This window comes from Callithrix jacchus, chromosome 1, assembly GCF_049354715.1.
Source record: "Callithrix jacchus isolate 240 chromosome 1, calJac240_pri, whole genome shotgun sequence".
Lineage (NCBI taxonomy): Eukaryota > Metazoa > Chordata > Mammalia > Primates > Cebidae > Callithrix > Callithrix jacchus.
In genome coordinates this window covers 182454231-182468897 of record NC_133502.1, presented here as the reverse complement: position 1 = coordinate 182468897, position 14667 = coordinate 182454231, and the positions used below count along the sequence as shown (strand labels likewise).

At 54.6% G+C, this 14667-nt stretch overlaps 1 protein-coding gene across 7 annotated transcripts in view; it reads left to right on the top strand.

The window, feature by feature from the left end:
• VAV2 (vav guanine nucleotide exchange factor 2) overlaps window positions 1–14667 on the top strand; it is a 219675-nt gene that overhangs the window by 115996 nt on the left and 89012 nt on the right. For all 7 annotated transcript variants that reach the window (XM_035262230.3, XM_035262224.3, XM_035262220.3 and 4 more), the window contains exon 3: window positions 4700–4758. In XM_035262230.3, coding sequence (XP_035118121.1) covers window positions 4700–4758 — 59 coding nt within the window. The remainder of the gene's footprint in view (window positions 1–4699; window positions 4759–14667) is intronic.

The following is a 14667-nucleotide window of genomic DNA, read 5'->3' as shown; positions in this document are numbered from 1 at the left end:
TGATTTTTTGTATTTTTAGTAGAGACGGGGTTTCACCAGAATCTGTCTTTAAATGAAATAATGCAAATCAAAACATGATTACTAGGCTTAGAACTAGAAAGAGAAATAAATCTTTAGTTATAAGAAACCAAGAGGGATGTCAAAACCAGAACGGAGAGCCAGGCCAGCTTCCCCACCCACCTCCTGGGAGGCCTGGAACCAGGCTCACCCTAGGGCCTGGGCCCTATCAGCTGGGGTTATGTCATGGTGGAGGTGAGGGAGATGGAACAGAAGCCTGAGAGGGCCATGGAATGGGGACCAGAGAGCTGCGCCCTGGGGCCTGGAACAGAAGCAGCTGACCATCCCAGGCTGGGCAGGGAAACAGTCTGGCAGGGTCCACTGTGCATTGGCACCAGGCCTGGGGTGGGGCCTGAAAGCCAGGGGGAAACCAGGAGAGCCTCACAGCCTCTCAGAGCTTGGGGGCTCCCTCTGCCCATGGAAAGCAACTCCCATTGAAGATGCACTTACAGCACAGCATGATATATATGTGTGTTTATACACAATACATGTAATCTGTGAATATATGTATGTTTACCAGGCTAGCCAGCTGGTGCTCAGAAAGAAACAAATCAGCATGCGGGAGGGGGTTAGCAGATGCAATGGACGAGAGAGAGAATTTCTATTCTTGGAAAAAAGGAACAGAATGCAAAAGAAAAGAAGAGAAAATGATGAGCAAACAGGCAGCATGCAAAGAACAGATGGGCTTTGAGAAAAGAACTAAATCGAAATTCTCAAAATGCAAATTGAGGTTGGTGAAATGAAAAACTCGGTATGTGTCTTAAACAGTAGTCTAGGTGGAGCTGAAGGGAGAATGAATGAATCAGAAGATAGAACCGAGGAAGTCACTAAGATTATAGCACAGAGGGATGAAATTACAGGAGGTGTGAAAAAGAAGTGAGGCGGAAGATACAGAGAGAAAGTACAGAAGGTACATTAGAGACCAGGTTGAGGTCACTTATGAATAGCTGGACATCTGGGTTCTTTCTAGAAGCCCAGGCAAGATCAGGTGATTGGTGATGAATCTGCAGGTGTCCTTCTTCTTGGCCCTGACTTGAGTTTTGCTTGTGGATATTTAACTTGCAAGTACTTTGAGCACAGCACCTCTGTCCTCAGTTTGGAAACTTGGTACAGTGAAGTAAAAGTGCTGAGTGTTTTTGCTGAAGGACGTGTCACGTGGAGTTTTCGGTGTCTGGGCTCTGGGGTCACTGAGGCTTTCTGTCATCCTCTGCTGAACCTGCAGCATGGAGCTTTGCATTTATGGCCACTGTGATCTAAAGGTTTCTCAGGTGGAGTTATAGCTGATGGGCCTACAACGTGAAGACACTGGAGAGAAATCATTCAGCAAAGCCAGCTTAGTTCCTACTCTGGAGGAGCTCACAGACCGCGTCCTCTTCCCTGCGTCCTTCCTGACCCCTCTGCTTCTTCGTCCAGTATGGAAGGGCTTTAGGGATCCTGGCTCTGTGAGGATTGTTCACAGGTGGACAATCAGTACGTGCTCCTGGCCTCCCGCAGGCTTTGACCCAGTTTATGTCGTTACCTGTCTGTCCAGTCCCTAGGGGACAGAGGGCCCCAGCTGGCCTGCATATCCTGCCATGTGGGCCCTGAACTATAAGTGCAGTTTCCCAGGCCCCAGAGCCTGGGGACGGGGTGGGGCCTGGGGTGCGTCTTTTAAAAGCGCCGCCTTTAAAAGGCTGTGCTGTGGCTGTGTGGAGGCTGACGGGCTGCCCGTGTCTGGGAACCTGAGGTCAGAGCAGGCCATGGTTGGGTGTGGACAGAGCCAGGGCTGCCATTCAGGATCCAGACCCAACCACCACTGCCTGTCCTCTGGGCTTTCCAGTCCCCACCTCGTTCCTCAGTGAGTCCCGTCGAGCACGGCCTGTGTGAGGCCTGGACGTCGGTGAACTGCGTAGAGGGCTGAAGCTTTGGAGGCTGGCGGTGCAGGTGGGTTCCCCAGCAGGCCTGGTCCTTCTGAGGGGCACGTCTTTCCCCTGTTCCCTGTCCCTGTGCACACACCCCTTTCCTCCTGCCCCTGGCTGTCTGTGGGGAGGGAGGGAAGGGAGAGAGGGAAGGGCGTCTTCATTCGCTTGTTACCTGGGACTCGGAACAGATGAGGTAATAAAAGTAGGGAAAATGTCATCCTTTGACATTTGCGCTGTCAGAAGAGTCGGTTGGGGCTGTGGGCTAAGGGGTGTTTGATCAGTGCCCGAGAGCGGGGCCCCTGGGGACACCCAACTCTCTGTCCTAGGAGTGGGTGGGCATGGCCAAAGGCACCCTGGGAGCCACTGTGGGGCTTCCCTTCCCCCGCAGGGAGGGGCTTCTGCTCCTAACCTTTTAGGTTGGTGGGTTTCACCTGCCCTGGGTCGTGGGTCACTGGGGTGTGGTCCCCCATGGTGGGCCCCTGAGCTTCCCCCTGTCCCCAGTGCCAGCCTGGAAGCCTGAAGTTCAGGCCGATGTAGGGACGGGGCTCCTCTGGCTGAGCCAACCTGTTGAAGGAGCTGCCCCATCTGATGCTGCAGGCACTCCAGAGCCCTTCAGAGGCTACTTGAGACACAGTCATCTTGGGGCAAAGTGCCGCAAGCTCGAGGCTGAGGCTGCTGTGGTCATAGCAGCTATAGAAATTGTCCACAGGAGCCACAGATGTGTGGACACAGGAGACCCATGTTCCGGCCCTGGCTGGCTCTCCTGCCACACCTCCTCTCTGTCTCTGGTTCCATCTACACGACCCGACCTGGGGCCTTTGTACCAATTCCAGGTGGACAAACAGGTTCTCCTGTGTTGACCGAATGCTGGTGCCTCCTTCAGGCTCCGTGGAGAAGGTTCTGAGCCTGGGGCGGTTCCTCCAAGGAGTTGATTAGCTACATGTGCCTCGGAGGTGTGTGAGGAGCCTGGAGTGCCCTGTGGTTGCCAAACCTTTGAGATCTAACATTCTTCCAAAGAACTATAAGGACATACAGCAATATTGCTTTAATTTTTGTTTGCCCTAAATGTTTAGAGTTCTTAAAAGCCAAAAATGCCCACTGAGCCAAGTTGCTCATTCTTTGTGAAAGGCCCCTTGTAGCACTGGCATGGGAGTGCGGCGGGGCCAGCCGCAGAATCGTCCCATTGAGCCTTGTCTTCGGAAGCACAGGAGGACCCTGTCCCTCCATGGCTCTAGCTTCCGTGAGACCAGCCTGGAATCACCACCACGTGCGGGACAGCAGACGGCGCCTGCTCAGGGCCAAACCCGCCAGCTTGCCAGGCCCTGTGCTTCATTTTCTTTCCTCTCTCCTTTTGAAAATTGCTGCTGGAAGCAGAACAGCCTGAAAGGAAGCCTGGGCTGGAGGTGTGCCCGGCTGGGGGTTTTGGGCAAGTGACCGAGCCTCGGTTTTCCTGTCTAGTAAATGCGCACCTCGGGACGGCCCTGTGGGGTTCCTGCTGTGCGGCTCACAGAGCGCCCTCTGGGATCCGTTCTGAGGACGCCAGCACCCAGTGGAGGTTGTCTGTGGATTCAGCACGTCGCCGTCATGGGCCTTGTTCCCCACCCCCAGACACACACATACACACATTTACACATGGCCATGTAGGCATGCAGTGCACACACAGACTCAGAGCACATGCAAGCAACACGCACATACGACCACACACATGCACATACACTTGCGTGAACTTTCACAGGAACTCACATGCGTACTTTGGATAGTCAACGTTGAGGCTGCATCTGCCTCCACAGGGCCCGAGCCTGGCTCGAAGGAGCTCCATTAACCCTATGAATTGTGTTAGCTTCCTGCCCTTGTGTGTGACAACCTGTGCTGCTGGCCAGCGACCTCCCTGTCCCCTGCCCCGGGTTCCCTAAATTTATCTGCAGAGCCTCTTGCTCTGTCCCCAGCCCTCCTGTCCTTTTGGAGACCTATGGAGTAGCTGTGTGGGCTTTTGATGCTGGGAGATGGGAGAGTCCCGCCTATCCAGGGCAGGCATACATCACGGGGCAGTCCGGTTATGGGGAGCAGAGGGAGGAGGATCGGCTACTCTTCCTCGCCAAACCTTCCTCTTGACCGGTCTGCTGGCCAGGCAAGACAAGGAGAGATCCTGTCATGCTGCTATGCACCTGCAGCTCCTGTCCTTCTGTGTCCCAAGCCCTCCATGGAGCCAGGTGCCTGTTTAAATGTCATGGAGCAGGGAAGGCTGGAAGGGAAGCAGGTACTACCCTGGGACATCTGTGTGGTGCCCTGGCTGCTGGGTGACTTTGGGCAAGTCACTTGACCTCTCTGGGCTCCTGTTTCCCCTTCTCTGAAGGTTGGCGCCTACTGTGAACATGAGCTGTAGTTACTCATACGGTACCTTGCAGAACAGCAGCGGGGGATGAGTGAGCCCTTTGTAAGGGTGGCATCGTGAAGCCCTGTGGCAGTGCGTGACGGGGTAGACCTTTGCTGGGTGAGAAGGCAGCTCAGGAGTCATTAACATCATGGCCACAGGAGCTGGCAGGGCAGCAGCGCCCAGCACATACCAGCGCATCCAAATGACAAGTTCAGCACAGCAAATACAAAACAAGTGTCTAGCCTCCAGAGCGCTGCGCCGTGTTCTCCCCAGATGCGATGTGCTGCGTTTGCCTCCCAGTTCTGTGCTGTCTTTCTGTGTCTGTTTTCTTGTGAAAATTCAGGAGTGTCTTTCTTGTCTCCCCCAGGTCATCTCTGCGGTGTCGAGGCTCTCGCTGCACAGCATCGCGCAGAGCAAAGGAATCAGGTGAGGTCTCCAAGCGCGCCAAGGCCAGGTCCTTTCATCTCCATCGACACCAGCCTGCTTGTCACCGCGACTGGGGTTGAAGCAGGTGCCCTCTGCCTGTGTCTTTATCACACATTTGCAGCGTGTTGTCACATCGCCTGTTGGTGGCGGGAGAAAGGGGTGTGGGGGACGGGAGGGGGGTCTTCAGCTCACACCGGGGAAATCTTGCAAGCATGTTACTGACAGCCGCAAAATCTCTTCCGATTTAGGTAATAAGATCAGCAAATTAATCCTTTCACAGATCGCTGCCTACCTAAATTCACTCTCCACACATCAGAACCAGGGGCTCTGGTGAGCACGAGGTAGCTGGGTCTGTTTGCAGGGTTGGGCTGGAGCGGGGTGGACTTGCCTGGCTGCGGGGCTGGGGGTCTCTGTGCAGGGCATCTGGACAAGCCACACCCAAGGACTTTCTCCACTCTCCGTTTATTCTGCTTGGACTGCAAAGTTCAGCCCCAGTGAGTCCCATGACCCCTGTGATCTGGCCTCCTGCCTCTGACACTTGGGGCACTCGGGCATCTGTGAGACCAGGGAATGACCCATATAAGAACTGGTCACTGTAGATTCTGACCCACAGATTGAGGTCAGGGAGACCAGGTTCCCGATTGGGTGGGGACATGTGTCTGGGAGGCCCTTGGGAGGACAGGGGCCAGCAGGATGAGAAGGCTGGGATGGCAGAGAGAGCCTGGCCTCTGAGAGCAGAGGGGATAGGGTCACATCTGGACACAGGTGACGTCATGAGGGTGCCCCGACTTTGGGAAGGGGCCTCACCCTGACGTGACCTGTGGGGGATGCTGTGTGTACCTGCAGGCTAGGGGGTCCAGGATGATGGTGCTGGAATATTTGCGTGGTGCAGCTACCCCTTGGTGGGGGCCATTTGCCCAGGTTCACAGAGGCACTGGGTGGGGGTACATATTTCTGAACCCACTGTTACTGGATTCTCAGAGGACACGGAAATTCCTTTGAATTGAGGTTTTTGAATAATGTGAAACATAGACTTTTAAAGTTAAATATTAAACACATACAAAAGAACATTTAGATAGAACACATTTTGGGCATAAAAAACAACAGTCAGAGAAAACCCCTGTGCCCGCCACCCTGAGTAATGTCTGGAGGGCGACTGAGCCCTGTGCCCGCCACCCTGAGTACTGTCTGGAGGGTGACTGACGCCTGTGCCCACCACCCTGAGTACCGTCTGGAGGGTGACTGATGCCTGAGGCTCCGCCCTTCCCTCCACTGGGAGCTCAGGCTCTTTCCCAGCTGGTGCGGACTCTGTGATAGGCACCGTTTAAAACATGTTAAATTTTTTAAAAAATTACCCTTCTTGATACAGAGACCGTGGTTTTTTTTTTGTTAGTTTTTGTTTCCAGAAATGATGGTTCCTTCTTCCTCCCACCGGCCCCTGACACTCCAGTACTGGCAGTGACGTGGCTCTACTTCCAAGCCTGTTTTTTTAAACATATTATTAGGCAGGAATGAGAATGATACAACACAACTCAGTCGTTTTAATCGCTCCTGCTTGAAATACTGGACTTTGATCTCTTCTTCAAGTCCATAGCCATTCTCTGCAATCCGGAGACCCAAACTGCAAACCGGCTGTAGACCCGCGTCAGACGAGTAACCTGATTCTGTTTGTGGGGAGCCAGGTGGCCCAGCTCGGCCTTGGCGCGGTCCTGCTGCAGGTGCCCGCAGCCGTGTCCCCGCTCCTGCTGCAGACTAAACACCGGCCTTGGCCACAGCTGCGCCCGTGTCAGGCTCTGGATACCCCTGCCCTCTTGAGCGTGAGGCTCCCCATCTGCAGCTCTGAGGGCCTATTTCCCTAGTGGTTTGCAGGTGGCAAGGGGAGCCACTGGTGGCTTCGAGGGTGGTGGGGACCATGGAAAGGGCTGGGCCTGCCTCTGTCCTGGGTGTGTGTTCTGCCGTCTGATGAGTGGGGAGGCCCTTTGAGGCCCAGGGTGGGCACCCTCCCTCCTGGCCAACCCCTCCCTTCCCTACCTTTCTGGCCCCTCCACCCAGCCAACCCCAGAGGACATTGTCGGTGCTTCACGTCACCCCTCCCAGGACGGGCAGAGCAGCCTCCCCAGGGATCTTCTGGCCCTGGCCCTGGCCCTGGGGCTGGCAGATGTAGAGGGAAACCTGCCCTCTTCCCTCTCAGGTTGGAGAACTGCCCAGGCAGTGTGTGGGCACAGTGGCCCCCTGGACTGGGATTGCAGACCCCAGCCCTGAAGGCTGCTGCCCCATGGGAGACCCGAGTGGAGGCATGAAGAGCAAGGGCTGCATGTGGGTGGCCCCAGCTCTGAGGCCTGCGTCCTGCTTAGCTGTGGGCCTTGCACCGGAGGTGTCTCCCAAGCCTCCCTTTTTACATCAGCGAGATGGGGATAGGCACTGGGGGTGTTTGTTGGATTTGAGGTGAGACCTGTAAATCCCTGGGCTCTATCCCGGCCCAGAGAAGGGCTCACTGTGCTTAGTGACAGTCACACGGTATATGTGGGGTTCCCAAGACCATCCTCAGGTTCTGATTTATCAGGGGAAGCCATTAGGGCGGCAGAGAAAGATCTAGACTCCAATCAGCAAAAGGCCCCAGGTGGAGCCAGGAGTCATGGGGCGTGGATTTCCAGCTGTCCTCCCCCATGGAGCCTTCTGTACAGCGCTTAGTTCTCCCAGCAGCAGGGTGTGACAGGAGGCACATATGGCAGCAGGCACAGGACATCTCTAGGCACAGAAGCCCACCCAAGCCCTGGAGTGGGGGTCTGCGTTGGTGGCCGATGGGGTCAGGGATGCCTGTGAGACTCACCTTGGTTATGCCATCCCCAGCCCCTCCAGAGGCCACACTGGCACTGTACTGCCCACAGCCGACCGTAAACCTCATCACAAGCATACGCCGTGTGGCCCAAGGCCCCAGGCATACAGAGACGGTCTTCTGGGGAGGGCTTATCCGGCAGGCACCCCAGGGCTGAGAGGTCAGAGGTCACCTCCTGGGAGCTGAGCAAGAGCCAGTCTTTTCTTTGGCGTGTGGAGGGGTTGAGTACCCCAAGTCTGCTGAGTTACTGCCTTCTGCATGCACACAGGCCAGGCTGATGTGAGAGAGGAAGGGGAGGTGTCTGCAGGCCGAAAGGAAGGGCTCCTGGGTGTAGGGCGGGGCTTCATAGGAGACTCTGCAGGGCCCCCTCCCTGGGGCCTGGCTTTCCGCTTCTCCTCTGTGCCCCACTCTGGGACTTTTCCTGGGTCCTTTCCCTCTGTAGCCCTCGGGGTTGAGTGCAGGACTCCACCGGTTCCCATGCTCACCTGAGAGCTTGGGAGACAGGTGACAGGCCGCCCTTCCAGGCAGCCCTGCTTGGCGGCTGAGTCTGAGCAATGTCCCACCTTGCTCCAGATGGGCGGAGATTTCCATGGCGAACGGAACGTTCTGGGGGTAGCCACCAGCATTTCACAAGACACTAAGTGTTTCATTTCCAGTGTTTTGTAGTGTTAGTAATTAGCAAAAGGTTTTAGTTTAGCCAAACCCTTTCCTCCTGGAAAACCCACAAACCAAGCCCACATCCCTGAAGAACCTCTCCCTCATTTCGTGGCTGGATAGGAACTCGATGTGCTCCTTTGAAAAATCATTTTCACAACCCTTGCACTTTGCATAATGAGCTGATTTTCCATAAAAGCCCCAATTATGCTTCTCAGAGGCTGATGAATTGGAGACTTAATCTCAGAATCCCACCCTGGTGCCAGCTGGGGATCAAACGTGCCGGGGTGGGACTGAGGGGGAGGGTTGTGGTTGTGGAGTGGGAGAGGAGTTTGTGGAAGGCACCAGCGAGGCACAGGGGGTTGTGGATTTGCTGTGGCCAGAGTTAGTCCTCCAGATTGGGGGTATACTAATTTGGGGCCATCACAGCTCTGAATGGCTGGGAGGGAGGACATGGTGAAGAATAGGCCTCCCTGAGAAGGAAGCCAAAAGATGTCCTCAGCCTGGGAGCTCAGGACCCATGAAGGAGACCTCCATCAGCCAAATGACCCTGGGCAGGGATGCTCTTGGAACCTTTGTCTCTTCTTCTGTAGGCTGGGAGCATGGCCCTGCTTTGTGGGATTGCAGTGCGTCTGTGCACTGTGCAGCACCTGGTCCTCGGTGAAGGCCCCCGCCTGCTAGGTTGATGTCCTGAGCCCCAAACCCCAAAAGTATGACAAGGAAAAGGGTTTTTGCAGATATAAATACGAATAATTGTAAGAGGGAGGCAGGAAGATCAGTTAGAAAAAGGAGATGTGACAGCAAAGGCAGAATTAAGAGTGGTGGGGCTGTGGGCCAAGGAATGCAGGCAGCTTCGGCAGCTGGAGAAGGCAAAGGACAGGTTCTCCCTGGCGCTTCCTGAGAGGGATCGGCCCCTTGACACCTTGACACCAGCCTCGAAGACCCACTCCAGACTTCTGACTCCCTGAACTGTAAGAGTCTGTGTTGCTTGAAGCCACCAACTCTGCAACTCTCTGGTGACCTATTAGAGCAGATGCAGAGCCCCCTGAACGGCTAGGAGGCTGCCTGAAGGCCCAGCTAGGTGGCATATCTTGGCACATACCAGCATGGGGTCGTGGTGGGGAGCTCGGCTCTGGCTCCTCATGGGCTCCTGGCTTTGACTGTCTCACCCTGACCTAGCCCTGCCACCCTCTCTTCTGCTCTCTGACTTTTAGAAATTGAGATACATTCATACCACGGGAATGTGACGTTTTGAAAGCACACAGTTCAGTGGCATTTAGCATATTCACAATATTGTGCAACTGCCACCTCTGCTTTCAAAACATCTTCACACCCCAGAAAGAAACTGTCCCCATGCACAGTCACCATCCTCCCCAGCCTCGGGCAGCGCCCAGCCTGCTTTCTGCCTGTGCGTTTGCCCTTCCTGGACGGGTCATGTCCATGAAACCGTGCGGCGCGTGCCTTTTGTGCATGGCTTATCTCACTCCACATCGTGCTTTCACGGTTCAGCCACCCGCAGCCGGTCAGTGCGTCATTCCTCTTCATGGCTGCGAAACATTCCATGGTGTTGCCGGGCCGTATTTGGCATACCGTTTATCACGTGATGAACCTTTGGCCTGTTCTCACCTGGTGGCTCCTGTGAAGAGCGTTGCTGACATGGCTGTGAGGCAGGGAACAGGGGTCAGGCTGAGGTTGGAGTGAGAGAAACTGGAAGTCAGCTGGAACTTGCTGCTTCAATTTTAAGTGAATTCTCAGAATATCAGACACACCCGTATTGAATCTAAGCACAACAAAACACGAGGAACTGGAAGCAGTGGCCTGGCATTTCGTTATGGCTCTAAGAACCTGCTCTTTGGTCTCCCCATGTGCAGGGGGAGCTGGTGGCAGGCTTTATCCGGGAGCCCTGGGCAATGAGATCTAAGATGCAGCTCATGCCGGAGAGGCTGGGTGCCCTCCTGGGGTACAGAGGCAGCGTGTAGAGACTTTCCTTTTAAGCCTTTGCCCCTGCAGTGGCTGGGAGAGCACTGGAACCCAGTTCCTTGCTGGACGGCTCAGATAAAAAGTCTCTTTGTTTAGTGGTGAGGGCTGCGTCCTTGACTCCCACCTCCAAACCTGGTTTTGCCTTTCTGAATCACCTACAAAGTACCAAATACCTCTCAAGTGAGACACCTCAGCCAGAGGCTCCATGAATGGGCCCTGGCGGACTCTGCAGCCCCCACGCCTCTGTGAACGAATGTGCTACCCGCTGTGCATGTTGTGAGCCAAGGTAAGGGTCAGCACGCCAATACTGTGTCCTGCCCCGAGGGTCCCGGGCTTTTCTCCCCTGAGTCTCTCTGTGTTTGAAGATGTTGCTGTGGCTCCTGTTGTCTTCTCTCGGGCACAGCACCCCGGTTCTCCCTGTTCTCTCCCATCCGGTGGTCTGGTGCTCCCTTTCTCATCTGGTGCTGCTTGGTCAATTCCAGGTAATTGGGCTTAGAGCAGATAGGAACGGGAGGTGGCAGTTGTTATGCGCTGAGCAGCCCATCCTGCCAGCAGGATGGGTTTAATTGTCCCACTTGGTGACATAAACGTCCTGGCCACCTGACCTCAGTGGGTCTGCTGTGCGTGGACAGGATGACATGTGAGTCCCCAGGCCAACCTAATTGGAGACGCTTTTTTCCTTTTCTTTCGTTTCATTACGGTAATGGATTCAACCTCCTCTGCTTAGGGAGTGGGAGGGGAGTACTTGGACGACGCTAAACTCCTTCCCTGGGAGGGGCGGTCAGAAGAGGCAACCTTTGGATTGCTGGGCTTTGAGGCTGGGGTCTGGCCCCTCAGCGGCCAGCTCTCTAGAGGGTAGGCTCGAGTCACCAGCCGGCCTGCTCCATCAATCTGGCACCTGTTCCACATCCCAGGCCCCTGTTGCCCTGGTCAGTAGCACAAGCCAGGGGCAACTCAGTGAGGAATAGCCTTGGGCAGGCCCCATGCTCTTGCCTGGAACTGTCAATGCCTCATTCCCACCACTGCTCCTCTTCTGCATCCGTCCAGCTGTGGCTGGGGCCTCCAAGTTTAAACGGAACAAACTATGTGAGATGGTGCGTGTGTATGGGTGTGTGCATATATATGCACATGCACAGGGGTGTGTGTATGTATGTGCATGTGCATATAAATCTGTGCATATGGGTGCATGTGGTGTGCATATGAATGTGGGTGTGTATGTGCACGTGGGTGCATGCAGGTGACATGGGTATATGTGTGTAGCTGCATATGGGTGTGTGTGCATGTGGGTGTCTGTGTGTGTGTGTGTAGATGAGTATGTGTGTGTGTGTGCAGGTTGTGCAGGTGCATGGGGTGTGTGTGCGTGCTTGTGTGCCCACACACATCTCTGCACTGGGAGCTCCCGGCAGGCCTGGGTCTTGCTCGTTTCCATATCCCAGTATCTCCACCAGTTGCATCTGAATGTAGGGATCATGCAGGCGAAAGCAGCAGGTGCCGGAGTGTTTCGGATGCTCCCTGGGGCTTGGTTGCAGGTTCTCCAGGGAACCTCATGGCGAAAAAGGGAGGTGAAGGGAGGGTGCTCAACTGTTCTGTCTGGGGAGTATTGGTGCGGGGAGGGAGAGTCCAGGGTGCTCAGGCCTAGCTTGGTTTCTTTCAGTTTAGGGATGCCAGTGCTGATGTGGCAGCGAGGCTGGTGACAGAGCTGGCCCTGGGTGGGGAAGAGCTTTGGTGCAGCAGAGGGGAGAGGTGTGTGTGGGTTGGCCTTAGTGCAGGGTGATGTGGACCCTGCTTGGCTGCTCCCTGCCCTGCTCCAGCCTTTGGGTGCTTGTCAGATGGAACCTGCCACAGCTGTTGAAGCTGCCGCTGGTGGGCAGGACTCAAGACTGCAGAGAGGGGACATGAAGAGGTGACGTCAGCAGAGGCTGCTGGGGCAGCACTTCCACAGTCCCTGAGGGCTTCCTTTTCCATGCCCTAGACCTCCCAGCACTGGCCTAGTGTCCAGTTCTGCTGCTCAGCATGGGGCAGTGCTGCACCAAGCCTTCCACCTTCTCTTGGCCAAGGACCCACTTCCCAGCTTGCTGACTGGTGACCCACACTTGGGAAGAAGTGAGTGGCCTTGGGGCAGAGGGAGGCCACGTCTGTAGGGACAGCAGCAGCAGAACACTGACCTTTGCTGTGCTAAAGCCACAGCCTGGCCCACTGGCCACCACGAGTGTGCACCTGGCCCCAAAGAGAAGGCTTTGAACCAGTTCCTGCTGACCATGGCCTGCCGAAGCTTTTACCTGACCACTGAGTGGCTGGTGGCTGGAATCTCTGTCCTGCCACCTCCAAGACCTGGGATGTCATCTGTGAATGGGGTGATTGTGGCATCTTGTGTGTGGGGTTTTCAAGGACTGAGTGAGAGACTCGGGTGACTTGCTGGGCCTGGCACATGGGAAGTGCATGACACACATAAAATAAATCTATGTGCAGCACAGAAATGGCGAGCGGGGCCCAATGGGTCAACAGGGGCTGTGCCCCCACCCCGCACCCCTAGCTGAGTGGCAGGGTTAGGGAACAGTGGTGTGTCCTCTCTGCCACTGCCACCATGAGCGTGATGGTGTGAAGGAGATGCGTTTGTTCAGAAATACAGCAACTGGCAGTTTAGTGCGTGGCTGGCCTAGATGAGCTCCCTTGAGACAGTCGGAGGAGCAGGGCTGGCAGCCTGGCCAGGGGGGCATGAAGAGCCAGCCTGAGCTTCTGCAGTGGGGCAAGGATGTGCCTGTGTCTGTCTTTAAAAGACAAAATGCAGCTGAGTTTCTTTTTGCTCAGCTCCCAGATCATCACAGCCGTTGTCAGATGAACCTGCTAAGCTGCCGATTTGCCCACTGAGAATACTTCTCCGGCTCATCTAATGGATTTTATTATTGCTTTTTTCCTCCTCTCACTCACTGCTTCCCCTCCCCCACTTCTGTTCTGCCTTCTTTCTTTCCTTCTTTTTATTATTCTATCTACCCACTTATCTACCATCCACTCATCATCTATCCACATATGTATCTACCCACCTGTCTGTTCTTTCATCCATCCACCTATCCACGCACCCTACAACCCACCCACATACCCACCAAGCCACCTATCTCCCTGTCCATTCATCAGTCTGTTTGTCCACCCATTCATCATTTAAGCACCCTGCAACCCAGCAAGCCACCCATCCACCCATCCATTCTTCAGTCTGTCCATTTATTCACTCATCAATCCATCTGTTCACACATTTATCCATCAATCCATCCATCCATATATCCTTCTACCACCCATCCATTCATCCATCCATCCACCCACCCACCCATTCATCCATCTGTCCATCCATCCACCCATCCATCCATCCATCCATCCATCCATCCATCCACCCATTCATCCATTTACCCATCCACCCATTCATCCATCTACCCATCCACCCATTCATCCATCCAACCCCCATCCATCCATTCACCCACCCATTTATCCATCCATCCATCCATCCATCCATCCATCCACCCACCCATTCATCCACCCATTCATCCATCCATCCACCCACCCATTCATCCATCCATCCACCCACCCATTCATCCATCCCTCCATCCTTCGACCATTCATCTACCCACCCACCCATCCATTCATTCATCTACTCATTCATTCATCCATCCACCCATTCATCCATCCTTCCATCTATCCATCCTTCCACCATCCATCCACCCACCCACCCACCGATCCATTCATCCACCCACCCACCGATCCATTCATCCACCCACCCATCCATTCATCCATCTACTCATTCATCCATCTATCCATCCATTTATTCACTCACGCATCTATCCATTTATCCACCCATTTATTCACCCATCTTTTCATCCATTCATTTATCCACTCATCCGTCTATCTACCCTTCTATCCATTCTCCTCTGCCCTATTTCACATGAATATCAGGTGATTGGTCTCAGTGTGGTACTCTAGAATCATTAAGGCCACAACCTCTGTTGACCAACAGTAGTAAGCCCTCTGCTCCCAGCACATAGTAGGCACAGAACAATATGATATGGGTGTGTGAATGAACTGACTTGGTTCACTCGGGTGGTGCTGGATCCATTTCTTTTTTTTTTTTTTCTTTGAGACAGAGTCTCACTCTGTCGCCCAGGCTGGAGTGCAGTGCCACCATCTCGGCTCACTGCAGCCTCCACCTCCCAGGTTCAAGTGATTCTTCTGCCTCAGCCTCCTGAGTAGCTGGGATTACAGGCGCATAGCACCATGCCCGGCTAATTTTTATATTTTTAGTAGAGACGGGGTTTCACCATGTTGGTCAGGCTGGTCTCGAACTCCTGGCCTTGTGATCCACCCACCTCAGCCTCCCAAAGTGCTGGGATTACAGGTGTGAGCCACCACACCCAGCGATGGATCAGTTTCTTACCCCCGAACCTCAGTATCCTCAT